Source organism: Drosophila suzukii, chromosome 3 (genome assembly GCF_043229965.1).
Source record: "Drosophila suzukii chromosome 3, CBGP_Dsuzu_IsoJpt1.0, whole genome shotgun sequence".
Lineage (NCBI taxonomy): Eukaryota > Metazoa > Arthropoda > Insecta > Diptera > Drosophilidae > Drosophila > Drosophila suzukii.
The window spans coordinates 18,457,592-18,476,145 of NC_092082.1; the positions used below are offsets into that span (position 1 = coordinate 18,457,592).

The 18,554-nt window shown below is 39.5% G+C and overlaps 1 protein-coding gene and 1 long non-coding RNA gene across 5 annotated transcripts in view; both read right to left on the minus strand.

The window, feature by feature from the left end:
- LOC108006159 (uncharacterized) overlaps positions 1-14,177 on the minus strand; it is a 41,219-nt gene extending 27,042 nt beyond the window's left edge. The window contains exons 1-3 of the mRNA XM_070996871.1: positions 14,025-14,177; positions 13,741-13,970; positions 13,570-13,680 (exon numbers count right to left, since the gene is read on the minus strand). Coding sequence (XP_070852972.1) covers positions 13,570-13,680; positions 13,741-13,970; positions 14,025-14,159 — 476 coding nt within the window. The 5' untranslated portion in view covers positions 14,160-14,177. The remainder of the gene's footprint in view (positions 1-13,569; positions 13,681-13,740; positions 13,971-14,024) is intronic.
- Positions 14,178-16,853: 2,676 nt separating this feature from the next.
- LOC136116995 (uncharacterized) lies at positions 16,854-17,587 on the minus strand. 4 transcript variants are annotated; one of them, XR_011604459.1, is made up of 3 exons: positions 17,450-17,587; positions 17,327-17,394; positions 16,854-17,234 (listed from the first exon to the last, which is right to left on the minus strand). It is a non-coding gene; the product is annotated as an uncharacterized lncRNA (long non-coding RNA). The 4 variants fall into 4 exon arrangements; XR_011604456.1 differs by having other exon boundaries at positions 16,854-17,267; XR_011604458.1 differs by lacking the exon at positions 17,327-17,394 and having other exon boundaries at positions 16,854-17,267; positions 17,450-17,575.
- Between the last annotated feature and the right edge of the window lie 967 nt (positions 17,588-18,554).

Sequence of the window (18,554 nt, forward strand, 5' to 3'; positions counted from 1 at the left end):
CACTTTAAATCACGTCACTCCAACACAAAGGGTAAGTTACTGGAGACCCATCGATAATTAAATAATTTTAATGCCATATTGACGACCATGATGATAACACAGCAGAACAGGACCCATTGTCCTGGGGGGCGGAGAACGGTATGGGGCCATGGGCGTGGTTATTTAGTTGGTCAACTATTAATTTGGCCACAGGTTTAATTGATAATCCTTGACTATTATTTAAATGTTCGAGGAATGAAGGGATTCGATTTGATTTAATTGGTTGCGCTAACGATTTCAGTACTGTATGGGTTTCTATATAATATACCCGCGTGCTAATGACCAAAGTCCAGACCCTCCAAAGGGGGTGTATCTGAGAAATATCCGTTGGGGCCCTTGCGTGTTTGCTATACGAATTTAATTTATAAGTTTCAGGCGTGGTTTTGGTTTATTGAATTGGGTAAAACTTAGATTGCTCGGAACGAAAGAGTTATGCATTTTTATCAAGATACTACTACTATAAATTAAAGCCCCACGCATTTCCTGCCATCCAATAATCAGAAAACTTTGCTCTTTGGCTCAAGTTTGTCCCTTGACAATTTTAATTTTCCGCAAATATTTACATAACTAATTCTGGCGCTGTCTCCAGTCCACCAGCCCACCAACCCACCTGCTCGCCCCACCTGTCCCGCTGGAAGTTGTCCGGCAATAAATCAAAACTCAGCTAATTACGCAACAAAGAGTCAGGAGTCCGCCAGCTGAATGCTAATTAAAAAGGCAGGGCAGCCAGCTGAGGGACTTTGACATTAGCCGGGATATTCCGCCCCCTCTGGGGACCCCTTGGAAAAGTCTGCCAAATGGTTCAATACTGAATTCGCCCATTAACAATAATCCGAAATCCATAGAAATCTGTGGGCAATGAAACGCAATCGAATCGCAAATTTATGTGGCACCTATACAAGGAGCAAAGCTGGCGCTATGGCAGGACTTCTAGTCCTTCTGCTAGACGTAATTAATTCGATTATATTTCATTGATTTGAGCTGGCCCAGAAGGAGGCGCTGGGTTGGGAGCTGGGCTGCTGGACTCATAGAAAATAAAATTTAATTGAAATGCCGTTCGCCTGCAACGTAAATCAACTTGGCCAACAAGGAGAAAAAGGCGATTGGGAAGGCGACGACAGCTCAGCTATAATGGTAAACAAAAAATCAACGTGACAGGAAAGAAAATTAGCAAAAGTTCGTTCGGCGCTTTGTGTCCTTGCCCTAAGCCGATTTTTACATTGGGGAGTTGGGCCCAGCATCCCCAATTTTGGGGCCAGGATTCCCTTTTTCCGGGGGCAGCAATCGCCCAGGGTCCCCAAGGGGCGCGAATTTGGGACAGCCGCAGTCAAAGACATGGCAACAGTGAGCTTACCAACTTCCAGCTTGAACGCCCGCCTTGTCCTGGACATTGATTAATAATGTTTTTATTTTTCGCTATATATCCTGCATGGGATTTCCTCTTCTTTATCGAGCAATACGCACGACCGCCGGTTGCTATTGTTGCTGCCCTGTGATTATATTTCGGCGGCCTCGTTTTTAATGACACTGGGAAGAAATAAATTGTTTGTGCCAAAGTATGCGGCAGTGGGGTTTGGGGCAAGGGAGTTAAGAAACACCAGTACATTGACCACTAGATGGAATTTTGTGCTACAAAAGAATTCCAACCTTTTAAAAATAAAATGTGTTTAAGGACATAAGTAAGCACTTAAAATTTCTTACATACCAAAGAACCCGCACTTCATACAAACAAATAATATGAAAAATAAGAGAAGAAACGTTATAGTGGAGTACCTCGACTATCAGATACCTTCTACCCTGATTCAAATTTCAATTAAAGTGATACTTTAGAGCACATCTATTGGAGAGGTAGACACACAGACAGACATTCAAGGCCTGATTAACTTAGCTATTCATAACGTTAAGGTAAAACAACAAACGCTATATTCGAATGACTCGACTATCAAATACCCGTTAATCTGTTTCAAATCTTTAAATGAAACAAAGCAATTTGAATTTTAAGGCTGTTTAATTTTTTTTAACTGATCCAATAAACTGAGCGCTTCCCAAAATTAAATTAAATTTATTAATCCCATGTGTCCAAAAATATGCTGTACCAAATTTGTTTTGAAAAGCACCCTCTTGACCAAATCCTAGGTAAGCCCTTGGTAGAGAGCATCAAAATTGCATAACTGCGTTTTCAGACAAAAACATCTTATTTCCCTTTATATTTAGATTAGGATTAGATTTATATTAGATTTTTGTAAAAAATAAATGTAACTGTAATAACAAACACTTATCAGTTAAAACGCATTAAATTTCCAATATGAGAAACCGTCTGTTTGTGTCTAGTTTCAAATCCACTTAGGCGTACTAATTTCTAGCAAAATTGTGTTTCCGAAATTAAATTCCATTTATTCGGCGTCAAACAATCGTAAATCATATCAGAATCCCCTTTTAACCAGGTTTAGTTGCACGCCAGAGGGCGTTGTGGGCCATTGTCTTGGCCAATTAGGGCCTGCGGTCGAGACTGGCTATTAATTATGAGCGTTTGCAAATTAAAAGATGCGGCAAGACACACGCACAGACGATGATGAATGCATATATCCCGTCTGATTTCATTATAATCAATGAGTGCATTATCCAAAGGCCGCCGCAAATCCAAACTCAACCGAATCGCCTTCGTCTGCCGTGTGCGATGGCTAATTAATAGGCAAATTCCAAGAGCAAATTGTCCCAATAATTAGGCATGCACAAGTGCATCCTGCCAGCCGCCACCCATGGAATCCAACCCCCCTGCGGCAGGGGGTTACTTGGCTTGTGACCAGCATCATCCACCTTCATTTGCATTAATTGCCGTTAAGTCGTTGTGCCTGACTGGCGGCTATTTAAGGGTTGGGTTTTGATGGGTTATAGTACGTTGGTTATTGGGGTATTGAAGTACCGGGGTACCTCTAACCTCCCACCAGATGGCGTGCACTTGCATTTAGTGCAAATTTGTCGCTTTTGCCTTCGATGTCCCCGACTATTAACAACATTCCCCCTTTCGGTTTGGTTTCGGCCCAGGCATGGGTTATTAATGGGCCTGCGGGCGCTATTGGAAATATTAACAGACTTGTTTTCGGTTTTGGTCGTCGTCTAAGTGGGAAAGCATCTCACATACTCGTGCTCTATGTGCGTGGTCTTGGTCGCTTGTAATTGATATTAAACTGCTGTGAGTGGCAGCCTAATGGGGCCAAAAGGGTTCATCTGTGAGCCGCATTGGCAAGCAAAGGGAATACGAATCCGAATTATGATGTTCAAAGTGCTGTGCATACGTAGCCATAAAGAAGACGACATGGTCCATGTGGAAGTTCGGATTGTGAAATGTCAGTGTTCTTGATTCTGACTTTAGTACCACTGCAAGGGTGTATCACAGGAATTACTTTTAAAGATCCTAAATTCAGAAGTTATATGCTAGCAGGTATTTAAATTAAAGCAACTGAGGGGATATACTGTACAAAATTCTAGCAAATCATTTAATTTATTCAAAAGCCCTTCTGTAATTAATAAGTCCACCATTGTCGACATGATATCTATCACTTACGAAAACCTAGACCAGCCCCCGCTATAAAATATTAAAACAATGACGGCAATTAGCGGGTCTATAACCGAGACGCCACACCAATCATCGTCCATTTCAGGATCGAACATGGGAATTAAAAGTTCTCTGTAAGGCGCCCCTTTAAATTAGCCTTCTGCAGTAAAACACTAAATTAAAACCCAATCAATGGGTGCGGGGTGGCTGAATAAAACAACTGTAAACTTTTCCCACAGCGTTTGTCGAAGTCGTATCATAGTTGTTAGCGCTCCGCTGTTCTTCATGTGGTCTACTCGGTTAACTTGGCAAAGAGTTCGACGACTACTCCGCTTTTCCCCCACAAGTTCTCCACCTTCGTGGGCGAGACAAACTGGCAATTAGTTCAGTTTGTTTCTACTTATGTGCAGTGTCTTTTGCTGTTGTTAGGCAAATGACAGACTGATATACTGATAGACGGATGGAAGGAGAACTCTACCGACAATCGATTCACACTCTGCAACAGGAGTTTCGAGCTGGAAACGTGAGCCGATTCCATGTTTCATCGTTTCGAAGCCCCAGGGCTAACCTCATTAAAAATTAAAGGATGAAATACCCTGTATTATGTTTTGAAAAAGAGTTTTTAAGTTGTTTTCAAGGATCAAGAGCTCTATTACGGAAGTAATTTAAGATATTTTCTTAAAATACAAATTTGAGAGTATTACTACTTCTATTAGGTGATTTAAAATATTTTAAAACAAAAATTATTATATTATAAATGTTTTAAGCGTTTCTCTATTGTAAACCGATTAATGAATATATAATTTTAATGTTTACTTTTTAACTTTTATAAGAAAAAGTCTCTTAAAATCTTAACAGAAAAATCCCCTTAAGGGACACAAAAAGTGTTTTAACGGAGTGTTGAAATACCTCCTTGCTGATTTAAAGGAATTAACAACGAAACATTCAACTAGACTCTAGTTACCAGAGTGGGAAAAAGCCAGAGAAGGGGGCTGTTATAGAGCGGAAGAGTGATGCGGAGAAAAGTGCCGGCGGGGGTTTCCACCAAGTGGGAACCAAAACATTTGTCGCAAAGATTTTCACGTCACTCGGGGAGTTTCTCCGGTTCTGTTTCGGTTTCGGTGTTTTTCAAATGGGAAGTCAGCCAGCGCTCAGGAAATGAGCGTACAACTGAACATGGGTAGCACCACGATTTTCGGGCGAAGGGGGAAACGAGTGCTGCGCATTCATATAATCATTAACAGTGTCACATGCAACATAATGAGAACAGGGCGCGCCTGTCTTGGCCATGCCCCCAAGGCAATGGCGGTACGATGGGGGAGTTCTCCTCATCCTAACATCCAGCCAGCCAGGAATACCATGCAGCACCCCACTCCCAAAGTCCCCTCCCCTCGCCACCCATGCACACATGCTGCAAGACTGACGCTTAAGTAGTTTACATTTCGTGTATAAGGAGCCATAAAAGGAAAACATTTGCTCCATTAAGGGAACATAATTTTCCGTTTTTCGTTCGGGGATTTTTCGTCAAGTTTATGGAGATTGAAATGGGGACTCCGAACTTCTGCGGGTCTGCTGCCTGGCAGCCATAAAAGAGTGCATCAAATGGGATTTTAAGTTGTCGCATTTAACAGGCTGCCGGGGAAGAGGGCCCAACAAAACTACAAATAGATCTATCAAATTCGTCGCAGCAGCTGAGGGCAGATGCAACTGAGGTTTTGTCGAGGTTTGTCATTAAACAGACTTCTTCATCATATCTTCATCTCCCCGTCTTGTTTTTTATACTTTCAGCCGAGAAGAGTTGAATGGGTTGGGGAAAAGCTTTGTTTTTTATGTCACAGCTCATTAGTTTGGGACTTGTAACTCTGCTGGTCCCAGCTCTTCTGGAGCATCCGCGAGCGTTAATAGCCCTCTGAAATGTTTATGAAACATTTGTTAAGCGTCTTCGAGTGGGTTGAAGACTTCAGCGGATATGTTTGATAGAGCGTTTTTCAAGACAGGAAATCAATTTGTTATTACCAGATGAAGCTGAAAATGTCAATGGATTTGGCTTGAAAGTTGATTGGATTAACAGTGATATAGTCAGAAGTTTCCAATCAGTGGCTTGGAACCTTTGAGATCTTACTTAATTTTTGTTTTTTTATTTCCAAATCAATAACATGGATGCCACTGTCCTGATATTTGCACCCTGGTACATAATATATGTTTCCGGCCCCTCTTTTGATGGCTTTATCAAATAATTCCATCCACTTTGATTCTTAAATAGCTGACAAACCGCCCAAATTAAACGCGGAGAGGCCGCCGTTCACCTCATGTGTTTGGCAATGTCAAAGGAAATTAAAATCGTCAAGCCACACGACCCATCCATGATGATGAATTTATGCGAAAATTTAATTATTCCCCAGCAAACAGAGCGGAGGCAAAGAGGAAAAAGCGAAAAAATATCGATGAAAAATTAATGTCGATTGGGAGCCGATACCAATAAATCAATGCACAAACAAAAGACGATGGTAAGGGGGCGGTGCGCAGGAGGAAAAGTCGCCACAAAGTTTAATGAAGAATGATAAAAAACGAGAAAAGTAAATGACGTTAAATGAAAATATTAAAAGTGGCAAGAGGCTAAATATGGCCAAGTGATTGAAAGGGTAAGAGTGACGGGGTTGGAGCGGGGTTCTTCGGGCCAATTAGTCTTTCGACTCGTGTTGACAAGAAATTAACAAATTGCGACGTCGGCCGAAGGGGGAAAATATCTTTTTTAAAGTAATTCAATATGTTTAAACGTTGGCCACAGGCTGTCCCGCCCCGCTGCCACCCCCTTTTCTGTTTGATTGGCACACAAAGAAGGATGGAAGAGGGCCAAAACGGAGAGGCGATGAGGAAGGTCCTCGCAGAAAGCACTTGCTACAGAGAACATTTTTAGGGATCCGAACGTTTTAAAAATATGTTTACTTTTTATTTTTATTAGAATATAATTTTAAAATTGAAAATTAAACATGAGATATCATAATTTTTAAAAATTCCATTAAGAAACTTTTATGCAGAATAACTAAATAACATTTTTGAATTGGAGGGTTATTATAAAAAGTTATAACAAGAAGTATATATAACAAGTCTTTAAAAATATTTAAATTATTGTTTTTATTAAATAGAAAGTTTTTAAAAATTGTAGAAATTATTGTGTTAATAGAACGTAATACGAAATAATTTAAATCAAATTTTAAAATAATGAATTATTTTTAACTTTTGTTAAAGAAGACTCATAAAAACTGCTTGTGTTGCTTTCCTATCCAAAATATAATGATCCTGTATTTACATACACTTTCTATGACAAAAAGACCATAGCGCGCTTAGTTATTCATTCACTCACAGAAATGTAAACAAATTTTCTTTAAGTGCACTTGACAGCGATGACACTTGAAACTTGCGACGGCGAAAGAAGATGGAGCAGGATTCGAGGGCTGGAAATGAGATGGGTGGAGATGGAGGTGGTGCAGCTTCCATAGCATCGTCAGCTTTTAATGTTTGAACTTTTTACTACGCAAGTAGCAAGGTAACCCTGTGAGGGGGGGAGGGGGTGGTAAGTGGGTGGAAGGGCGGGAGGCAGGTGGTGACCTCGATGCTTGTCATATGACACCAATAAATCGCTTCAATTGCTCTCTGACTGACGCCGTTACCCGGGCACTTCGCTCCACTTCAGCCGGCTCCCTTCAGCGTTCAATGTCAGCGTAATGAAAAAATGCCAATACCAAAATGAATGTGTAAATGAAATGGCTACAAAGAGGACACGGCACGTTCCCCCCACCAATCCTGCAGAATGTGTCTGGGCTCCATTGGAGCGTGAGTAATCCTTTCAATTTAAACAGCTCCCACAGCACGGCACACAGGTGAATAATTGGCTTCTATGCTTTGGAAAATTGCCGTAAAATTAGCCTGGCAGAGAACCGAAAACGCAATGCAACAAAGGTGGAAGCGACAATTGCCTTCGAAATTGAGAAGACCCCAAAAGTCCTTGGCTTAACAATGTCTCGAATTAAGTTTCAACGGCATTTAAGGATTCAGAAAGAAGGATAATTACAACCCTGTGTATTGAAGAAATTAAAGAAAAACATATGTATTATAGAGCAGTTGTACATCTAAAGGATGCAAAACAGCTACATACATAAATAAAATGTTTTTAAATAATGGTATGAAGTAGATACTATGAAAAACCCTTTTTAGGCTAAATAAAAGTTATAAACCATGTACAAAAAAGCCAATAATATGATAGTTCTAAAACTTGAAATATTGCTTTAAGATTTTGAAAGAATTTTTAAGATAAAATCAGAAAATAATAATATAAAAGATTTTTCCGACTTCAAATAAAATACTCGTGATAATAACAAAGCACAGCTAATTAAATAACAATATCTGAAGATCGGGCTTAAATTGCCTATCAATTTTTATTTATTTCATTAAGTTAGTTATGCATCAAAAAAGTAATTTAGTTATTAAAACAGTAATTTCCCGTATTTTTATAATTTAAAGATAATCTTTTAAAGCCCTATAATCTGCCCTCAGCAGACTCCAGAATGCAACAAGTGAATTTTTTTGTGAAGCCAATTTCTGTTTCAGCCTGAGTTAACCTGACTTGTTTACTGCCCAACTCAATGACAGAGCTCCAAGAAGTTGGCAGGAGCAACAGCTGCCGATGCTTTTGTCAACAGGCGATTGGAGCAGCAAAAAAGGAGCCAGGAAAGCTCCAGTTTGTCACCTGACGCGTGCACTCAAGCAGGACGAGCAGTTCGGGCAACAGCTGGTGTCCCCCAAAAACCCAACTGCCTGGATGCCAACTGCTGCCGGGATCCCCGGATCCCCGAATCCCTGGATACTGGGAGCCATGTGTTGCTCACTCGCCCCGACATGTGCGCATTCAAATGGAAGCTGTGAAGTGGCGAAGGACTCCACTACTTTTGCTGCTTCGCTTCGTCTGGCTTAAACAAATGGCGTTTTGGCCAGCAGCTTCTTCGGGGTGTCATATATCATTAGCCCACAGACCCCGGGTGCCAACGAAAAAACGCAGAAGTGAAGGTTAGTGGCGTAGATTAAGTGTCTTAATACTCTTCCTTCCAGTTTGGATTAGCTAGCCTGAGATGGAAAGACTTAGTTTATTAGTTTTATTTTTGGTATAAATATTATTGTATCAAACACTCAAAAATAATTATTGTATTATTGTATAAAACACTCAAAAATAATTATATGGTAGCTAATAAGATATAATGTTTATAAGAATATTCAGAGGAGCGGAAAGGTAGTCAAGTTTTCGTAATGAAATATATATGTTTTCCATTATTTCCAAGTAAGATTTCTGTTTTACTTAGGAATTTCTTTAATACAAACTTATATTAATCAAATATTTCCTATAAACTCAAAATTCTTACCAGAATATTAATAAAAACCGAAAGCACTGATCCATTTTATGAGCAACGTTATAATACTCTTTAAGGACTCTTCTCATGGCAAGGTGGTAGGGAGAGATCCATCGCTAAGTACTTTGGACAGTCGTGTTGGAATCCTTGATGAGACCCAATGCAGTGGCAACCCTAGGCACACGCACACACCCACACGCCCACAGACTGGCCAACACCCACGCTTATGTGGGGAACACTTGTATAAATTGGCTCATTATGAAACTCATCCATAATCTATGAAGCCCGGATGGCCATCAAGCTTCCTGGGATCCCACATTCACTTCGATTACCCTGGCCGAAAAAGCAGCCCAAAACGCATGTGGATGGATTGAGGGGCAACCCTACCATTTGCGACACGTGTGTAACTCGTTTTTCAAAAAGGCAAACTGGCGGAGAAAGACTTTTGCCCGGCGCATAAAACAATTCACTTTATGCGCCCGAATTTAGCCATTTGCCACCATTGAAGCGTTAACTGGACATGGCCAGTGGAACAGAGAAACATTTGGCATCCCTCGTAATGGCCTCGGTCCGGGCATATATAAATTTTAAGCAGCCAGGGCATCCCTTTTCCAGATATTGTTACTGGGCATTACTTAATAAATGAAATGTGCAGTCAATGAATTTCAAGCGGTTTTGGCAGAAAATTACTTTTGAAGAGGAGTCATGGATAATGCTAACGAAATTTAAAGGATCCACAATAAGTTTGTTAGTCCTATTATAAATATAATACTTCCGAAACTCTATTTTCTAATACCATTTTGGTAATATTCCTCTAAAACTTAACCAAACCGTTTTAAATGTTGCAAGTCACCTTTTAATTTTTTCTCGCTTTGACCTCGTTTCCTGTCTCCTATAACTTATCTCGCCAAACCATCTGTTCAATATGAAAAACAAGGAAAAAGCACAGGAAAAATTCAAAACAGCAGAAAATTGTTGCCAGCATAATTCCGACTTAATGCAAAACAGCTGACCGCACTTTACTCCAAGACCCTGGCAAAGCCAACCAGCAAACCTGTCAGGTGAAATATTTCTAATTTTTCAATGTCCGGGAAGGATTTTTTGCTCCTTCTCCTGCTCGTAGTCTCGTTCATCCTTGACCTGTCTCAACTAATATCTTATGTAATGGCAGGCAACAACTTTTAATGCATATCGACAGAGTTGCTGCTGATATTTCACAGGCAGCTGGGTGCAGAGTCCGGGGAAAACTATTTTTAATATGCATTGAAAGGGCCAGGTTGGGGCCGAAACTTTGACTAGCTCTTCTAATTGTGCAACTTCCGCTTACTTGGCCGAAAGTGTGCGGCTAATGCTGCACCTTAAGTGCATCCTCCCCCCAAAAAAAAGGGAAGAAAACCCCGACAGCTTGTCTTAATGCCCCTTTTGCTTTTTTGGGGGCGGGCGGGCACTTCATTTTCCAAGCTTTCAGAGAGGAGGCGTTGCCGCATAATAAATGGACAATTTGCCAGTTGAAGCGTGCAAAAGCCCGAAGGGATGTAGGATGCCCACCCCGATGCGGTTATAGATTACTTTGGCCCCAACCCCTAATAGGGGGCAACCCTTGGCCAGCCATAAAATTATTTTCTGCAACAATTTCTTGAGCGCTTCTTCACCACGCCGCTCGAGGGCATTTTAATTTTTGATCTCGTAAATTTTCACAAGAGATAATAATAATATGATGCGTTCCACCTGGGAGCCCGGGAATGGGCGAAGTGCTCTCGAGAGCACCTCAAACTTCAGCTTCTTGCCGTTTTATTGACTTATGGCTCGGGACCACAAAAGGCCACAACTTGAGCAATTATTAAAGTTGATCCAAGGCGAAAACCCCAGCACCCAACCCTCCCTAAAAAAAAACCCCACCGTTCTACAAACCCTGTGGCAACCACTAAATCATCTCTTTGATAAGCAATTTGATTTATTTTCCGAAAACAATTTTTTTTTTTTGCTTGTGCTGTTGCCCAAACTATTTCGGTGCAAAAAGCGAAACAACAAACACCCACCGAGTTTAGAAATATTTCAGCTTAGGTATTTTTTGGCCAGCATAAAGCCCTCAAACGCTTCGGTTAGGTAAAATGGGCATTAACATATTTTAAAAGTAGATTGCTGCTGCTGCTGTTGTTGCTGTGGCATGTCAAGCATGAAGTGCAAATAGCTTACAGCTAAATATTTATACACAAATTTTGGTTTGATATTGTTTTGCCTCTTTTTTCGTGGCCGAAACACTTCTGTGTGTAAGGGTCATCCATCAGTCGTCGTGGGTGAGGGAAATGCTTCATTTTTGACATAATTTGACTGCGATGAGGTGAGTGTGTGTCGGTTTTGGCAGGACAGGAAGTTGGCCAAGAAATAGGGTTGGAGATAGTTGGTCAGTACGTGGCGGGATTATGTTTAACTTACCGGGAAATTGGCTTTAAAAATTTAAATTCATATAGGATAATATTTTTCTGTACTCATTATATTATTCAAAACATTTATTTATTGATGCATAGACGACGCAGAGCTCTTAATCGGTTGAGTAGCAAATTTCCATAAAAGAACCCCCCATCCTCTCTAAACGAAGTGTAAAAACTCCTCGGGCCTTTATTTATATGCCATTGTCTCCATAATAACTTCAGTAATCCCTCGAAAATTTTTCAATTTAACGTTTCGAAATTGCTAAACAAAGTTTCACACCCAAAATAAAAATTGGCCCTAAGCTGGCCCGAAATTCTATACTCCGAACATTCAATCATAACGGATCCCAAAGAGGGATACCCAAAGATAAGGAAACAACAATGTAATTGAATAAGTCCAAGGAAATGTCAAAGTGGAAAGAATTTTCCCTGTGATGTGAGTTTTCGGTTGCTTAACTTTTTGGCACAGCTGTGCGGGGCCTTTTTTTATACCCTCTGACATCTAATTTGTACGCAAATTAAGAAAACAGTCAAATTTGGGAGGATGGGGACAATTTAATGAGAGAAGCGTGTGCCAAAGTGTGATTAAAACTTTTTTCAGAAAATTTGCCTTTCTTTTGCTTTTGAGCATGTGCGGAATAATTGGTAATTTTTTCATTGTCATCAGGATATTATAATCAGCGAAAATCCTTTTTATACTCTTTATAAAGGTATTATGGGATTTTAAAATGAACTAATTTACTAAAACTTGAATAATATAATATTAATAAAAGTCAAAAATATAAAACGGTCAACATTTGTTTAATCTTAGTGCTATTTTCAGGTCACTGAACAACCGGTGAGGGTATCAAATACCTTATTTGCAATTTAATTCTTGTTTCCATTATCATCCGGGTTTGGTAATCGCCGAGAAGCCTTTTTTAAAGTCCACGCTCAATTGGTATAATGCGGCGTAATAACCGTTATTTGACATGCAGAAGAAAAGCCAGGGTTGTCACCCTGCCCCCAGGGAATCAGGGAATCGCATTGCACCTTGCAGATTGTCGGATGGTGGATGCTGCTGCCGGGCTTACAAAGGATTAATTTGAATAGGTGTCTGGCACTCGGTCCAATTGGGAAAAGTGTCTCGCAACAAAAAACGACATCGGGATGGACGGGCACGGAATCAAATGCTATAAGTCCTGTGGAATGGGTGGTGCGGATTGCCGTCTATGGCTATCAACCACCGCAAAACGGAGTTAGCTCCGTCGGCTGCTGCCTTTCCCATCATGCGTAATTCTATTTGTCATTTTGATTATGACATTGTAATGCTTTAATTGATGTGATGCGACAAAAGACGGACTGTATGGCATGTGGGTGCGACTGCCAACTGTAAAAGGCAATCAACCCTGTCGCTCTTTTGTGTTCCGGGATTTTGTCAGGGTGATGACTATGACGCGACGGCGAGATTCCTTGTTTTTACCATTTTTTCCCCTGTCTCTGTGTGTTTGACAAATCCTATAAACAACCCGGGGCAGCTTTTTGTGTTCCACGTTTGGCGTGTCTGCGGGCCAGAAACGTTCGAAATTTCAATGAATTTTAAATTGAAACTCTCCGGCTATGAAATAGGGGGAAAACGAGGTGAATCAGGTGGCTATCGATATGATAGAAGGGGTTGGGTTGCTTGGCTGTCTGCATCCATATCAAGTTTGCTTTTGCATAGCAGCTCCGGGTATTCAAGATACGTTTCCTGCCTTTAATTAGAGTTCATGATTTCTTAGATTCTATATCAACTCTCTTAAGTTGTTGATAAATCGTATGTATCTTTCACTACTTCTATAAAACTTCTTTAATAAATAAGTATTCGATTTAATATTAGAAAACCATGTAATTAAAAAGATTACTTATAATGGTTATTTTTTTAGCTTATTAATATCATGTTTATATTATAGCGAACTTAAAAATCCATTTTGTTGACAAGTGAAACACAATTTAGTATCTTCGTATTGCAGTCATACTTTGTACAGTCCATACGTGATCCATCTTTTTCTGCATGTATAAAATCCAAAGCTCTCGAAGTTTTAGAATTTAAAGTAGAAGAAGGACTGTAAATTATGGAACATTATATAAAGGGAATACAAACACTAGCACCACAACTCACCTTAAAAGCAAGTGTAACATTTCAGCTGCAATGCTAAAATCCTTTGCAAACTTTATTCTATTAGCCTCGCAGATGGCCTCTAAGAGACAGGCATGTCCATTCAATCCGTATCTAAATTAATATAATCATAATTTTAATAATGGTTTGAGGAGAGTGTCGGTATAAGTTTACCCATTAAGCATGTGTTCGATGAACTCATATATTTGCCAGCGCAGATCAGTAGGCTTAAACAATTGTCTTTGTTTTTCGGCGTCTATGGTATTCGGTTTGTATTCCGGAAAGAGTGGGTTTTGCCTGTAAACACTTGCATTATAAGGTAGATAATACTCAGCTTTCAAGACGTAGCCCACTGTGAGTGATTCATACTCAAGATCGGCGGGAATTCCAATACCAGCAATAAACTAAGAGTTACAAGGTAGTTATATTATTAATTAATGAGAATAGATATGCAATACCTGGTGTCTTGTGGGCGCTTGACGGGGGAATATTAAAAAGCGTTTTGCTCTGGAATGCACATCTTGGGATGGCGTTTGCTGTAAGAAGCTTAGGCAGAATGTTGCACAAACTGAGAACCACATGGATGTATTCATGTCAGCAGCTGAAATTCAACTAAACTTGGTGCAGACATTGCGAGACAGCACAGATTCTTTAAGAATTAGCATTACTCTGCCAAATGGAAAAGTAACATCGGGGTCAACATGGTTAAGAGAAGGGAGCCCAGCTGGCAGGTTAGTCTTCTTAGACTCAAAAATTAGAAGGCAAATGTTAATATTAACTGTGGTTATGAATTGACCTTAAAAGTGTAGTAACCATCAACATTTAATTCACTCATGAGGTATATCCTCAGAATATTATTGCAGACGATTCAAGACATTTAATTATCCCACACCATAATTGTCTAAGGAAATAATATAATCGATCCCCACATCTGTTTCCATTCAAATTACCCGCATTGTATTCGGGGACAGTCGAAAACACAAAGGGCGGTCCGCTCTCTTTCTGTTCTTGGGGTAAAACTGTAATGCAAAAGTCGAAAATTGCGTTTCCAACTTGTTGTTGCCATGGCAATTTTCGGGCCCATGATAAGCGGCAACAAGAACAACAAACCCGTAGAGCTGCCAGCACGAAGCAGTTATTTTGCTGCACGCAAGGCGTACGAGTATTCAACGTGACGCGACGCATGGTGCACGCAACCCAAAATTAGGCGCAGGACAAACATGTGTGTGCAGCAGTGCTGTCGATCTAGCCATATTTCCATTTCAGATCTCCTTTCCTCTAACATGTTCCATTATGTTTTTCCAAATTCTTATCAACATATCAAGAAACACTGTATGAACATAAGTACACCTTTGTAATACAACAAATGACACAAAAATAAATCCCTTAGTTTAGTTTTCTTAATGTGTTTATTAAGATTTCCTAAGTTAGGTCCAGACAGAAAATACAAAATTATAACATATTTAGAGTAGAAGAGCATTTGTTTGACCGACTATGGAGATTTTTCACAGCCACTTATATGATAAACATTTATTATACGAAATATAGTCTTAAAATTTAAGATGGATAGATAGGAGAGTAGAAGTCAGCATAAATGTGTTCATTTTTGTTTATTATAAATGGGTGTAAATAAGGGAACTACAATAGAATTCAAGTAAAAGAAAGTGAACACCTTAGATTAAAATAGTTTCCTTACATTTAACATATCTGAACCGTTAACATTAATCTTAATAATCATGGATCTAAGCCATTTTTAAGTTACTTTTAGGTCTCTTCCGGTCTCCTCTTATGAATGTTCGATATGTACCATATCGTTATCATCCTAAGTTATAATAAACCCTGTATAATATATATTTTTCTTATAATTGTGAAGAGCATACTTATCAATTAGAAAGTAAGAAAGCTAAAAAAAATTCAAATTCAAATTTAAATATTCCACCTTTTGATACTTGACATCACTGATAAGCGGGCAGCGAAAGCTGATAAGGCTGAGTGGGGAAACCGGGGTTTTCGCAAAAGGAGGCTGAAACCAACCGGCAAGCCGAAAGGCGTAATCGTTGCACGCTGCCGTTCCACCTGATCGACTTTTCTAGGCGCTGCGGCCCAGGGGATGGTTAATAAAAGGGAGAGTGGTGAAAGGGAAGGAAATCGGGGTTTTGGGATGGGAAAGGGAAACCGGAATACGGGAATACGGGAATACATGAGCGAGGGAACGGGCAGCTGTTGGCGGCGTCATTCTAATGCACAATGCACAGTGGGCATGAAATATGGTTGACAGGTGAAAACGCCACACACTCATGGCCGGCAACTTGGGGCACGCGCGAGCTAACGACATCGGGACACGTCACAGGCGGCGGCGTTTTCAGCAGATAAGCCTAAAGAGATACGGTGTCCAAGTTCGGGGGACATAGCGCCCGAGCAGGGACCTTGTGGGGCGGGTGGGGGTTACGTGCTGGGCCGCCATTTGGGCAGGGCCATCTCCCCCGGGGGCGGCCGGAAAGCGGTAATAAGTGAAAGTGTGTGCCAAGTGAAAGGGGTGGCCGAGGTGAGGGAAAAGTTGCCGGGGGCTGGTCGGATGCGACCGTAGTCAGTCAACCCCGGGGCATTCTAATAAATACTTGATTAGTTGGGTAATAAATTCAAATATTTTGTCACTTTCCAAGGAAATGCCGAAGTTTCCAATTTCCTACAAATTCAATCATCTCTAATCTTACTGGGTAGGGATGAACCGAAATACGCTACTGTAACAGCACATACGTGTCTAAGAAGATTTTTTAATTGAAAATAAAAACACACAAATTTGGTTGGTAATATGGTCCAATGCAAATAGTTTAGTAACTGTAAAAATGGTAATTTACTATTAAAAATGGATTTATAAGTATTTGTTATTGCAATAGTATATAGTTACTTAACTATTACAAAAAGTTATTCTAACGTAATATCTTTCACACAAAAGTATGCAACAATATCTTTACAAATTATCTCCAATGTGCTGCTTATAATTCCCAACTGGGTCTAGCCTCTCGTACAAAAAGTTAAGACTTTACTTAAAACATATACTCTCAAATCCTTAAGATACTTGCACACTAGGGATGCAAAAACATCGATAGTGAGTACATCGATGTTTTCAACATCGATGTTTGTAAGCATCGATATATCGCTAAAACATCGAAATTTCGCGAAAACATCGAAATTTTGCTAAAACCTCGAAATTTCGCTAAAAACATCGAAATTTTCTTCAATTTATGAATATATACCATAAAACCCTCCAAATATTAATTAAAATATTGTTTTTATGAAACTTATTATAAACTTATATTTATTCAAACAAAACAACAACAATATTTTCAGAAACAAATAAAAAAGCATAATCTTAATACATATTTTAACGAAATCATAAAGAAAAATGGAATCACATTATTTCAGTTCAGTTCACTTCAGTTCAGTTCAGTTCAGTTCAGTTCAGTTCAGTTCTTACTTATCTTACTTATCTAATCGATATCTATATCTTAACTAATAATCCACTGGTTTTTCTGTAAAAACAACAGCATGTTCAAAGTTTTAGGTTTAAGTCGAGATCTCTTTTCGTCCGCGATTTGTCCTGCCTTGCTGAAAGTCCTTTCCGAGTCAGTAGATGTCGCAGGTATACATAAATATTTTAACGCGCACTGCGCAAGATTGCTGAATTGAACTTCATTAACCTGTAAGAAAATAGGGTTATTTAAATTATGAAATAACAACTGCTGCGACTGGAACTTACTTGTTATGTGCAGAAACCTGTCCATTGTGCCGAGAGGAACCGCCCTAATATGTTTTACCTGTATCAAACTGTAACAATACTTAATAAAATGGAAAAATGTGCACTTTTTCCCAATTTACGTACCACTTGCTTTGCGTGTGTATCTCTTAGTGATAACATCGATGTTCGAAAAAAAGCATCGATACATCGCTGTTTTAAAAAACATCGATAGTATCGATAGTGACATCGATGTTTTTGCATCCCTATTGCACACAGAAGTCCCTTTTAAAAAGAGCAATTTGAAAATTACCGAAATTAATAAAAATATTATAGGTATATAATTATTATAAAAAATGCAATTCAAATAGGTTGGATAACTTTAAAAATAGATATTTAACTTTTTAATAGTAAAAATAGTTTTTTAAATGTTGTATAGTTATCGTTTATTAACTTTTTTATAGTGCCATAGCTATTTCTTTTTATAAACCTTACGTTTAGGTATGAAAAGTAGGCATGATGGGTAAAATTTACAATTAGACCGTTTTACTATTATATTGTTCAGTTTTACCAAACGATTCTTTTGTGTAATAATTGTGTATTATATTATTTATTTACATATTTGGTTACGTGTATAAAATGTGTTTATTAAGATTTATACTTGTGAATTTTCCCCCTTAATTTCGAGTTAATTACAAGTTGTATTGTGGGCTGCAGCAAATCTTGGCAGGTCATCTTGAACAAGCTTAGCCCGGAAACGGCGATCTGAATGCATTTTATTTGAATGCAAGGAACCCGTTGACAATTAGGCAAACCTCTACAAGACCCTTTCGGCGATAGGCAAATGTGCTGGCTTATCGATAACAGGTGAAACTCAAAATTTGCATGGGACGAGCGTGCGGCACGCAGACTTTGTTCCATTTCAGCGGAGTTCGGGTTCGGAGTTTTTTAGTTCAGGACACGCCTGCGGGTCTGCAATAAATTCACTTTGCATTTTAATTTCAACTGGAAAAAGTAAAGTGAAAAAGTGTGCAATTTATCCAAAAGGAAAAGGCAGGAACACACACTCACAAAATGCGCAAACAAAGGAGGAATGCAAAATGTTGTAATTTCTGCGGCTGCTGCGCTGGATCCTGATGCACACGTAGTCGCGGAGTCAACTTTTGGCCTCTAATGTTGCTGAAAATTGAATTTCTTATTACAAAATCGCTAGCGTTGCGTGCGGCGGCTGCGTTGTACAGCGACGTAAAGA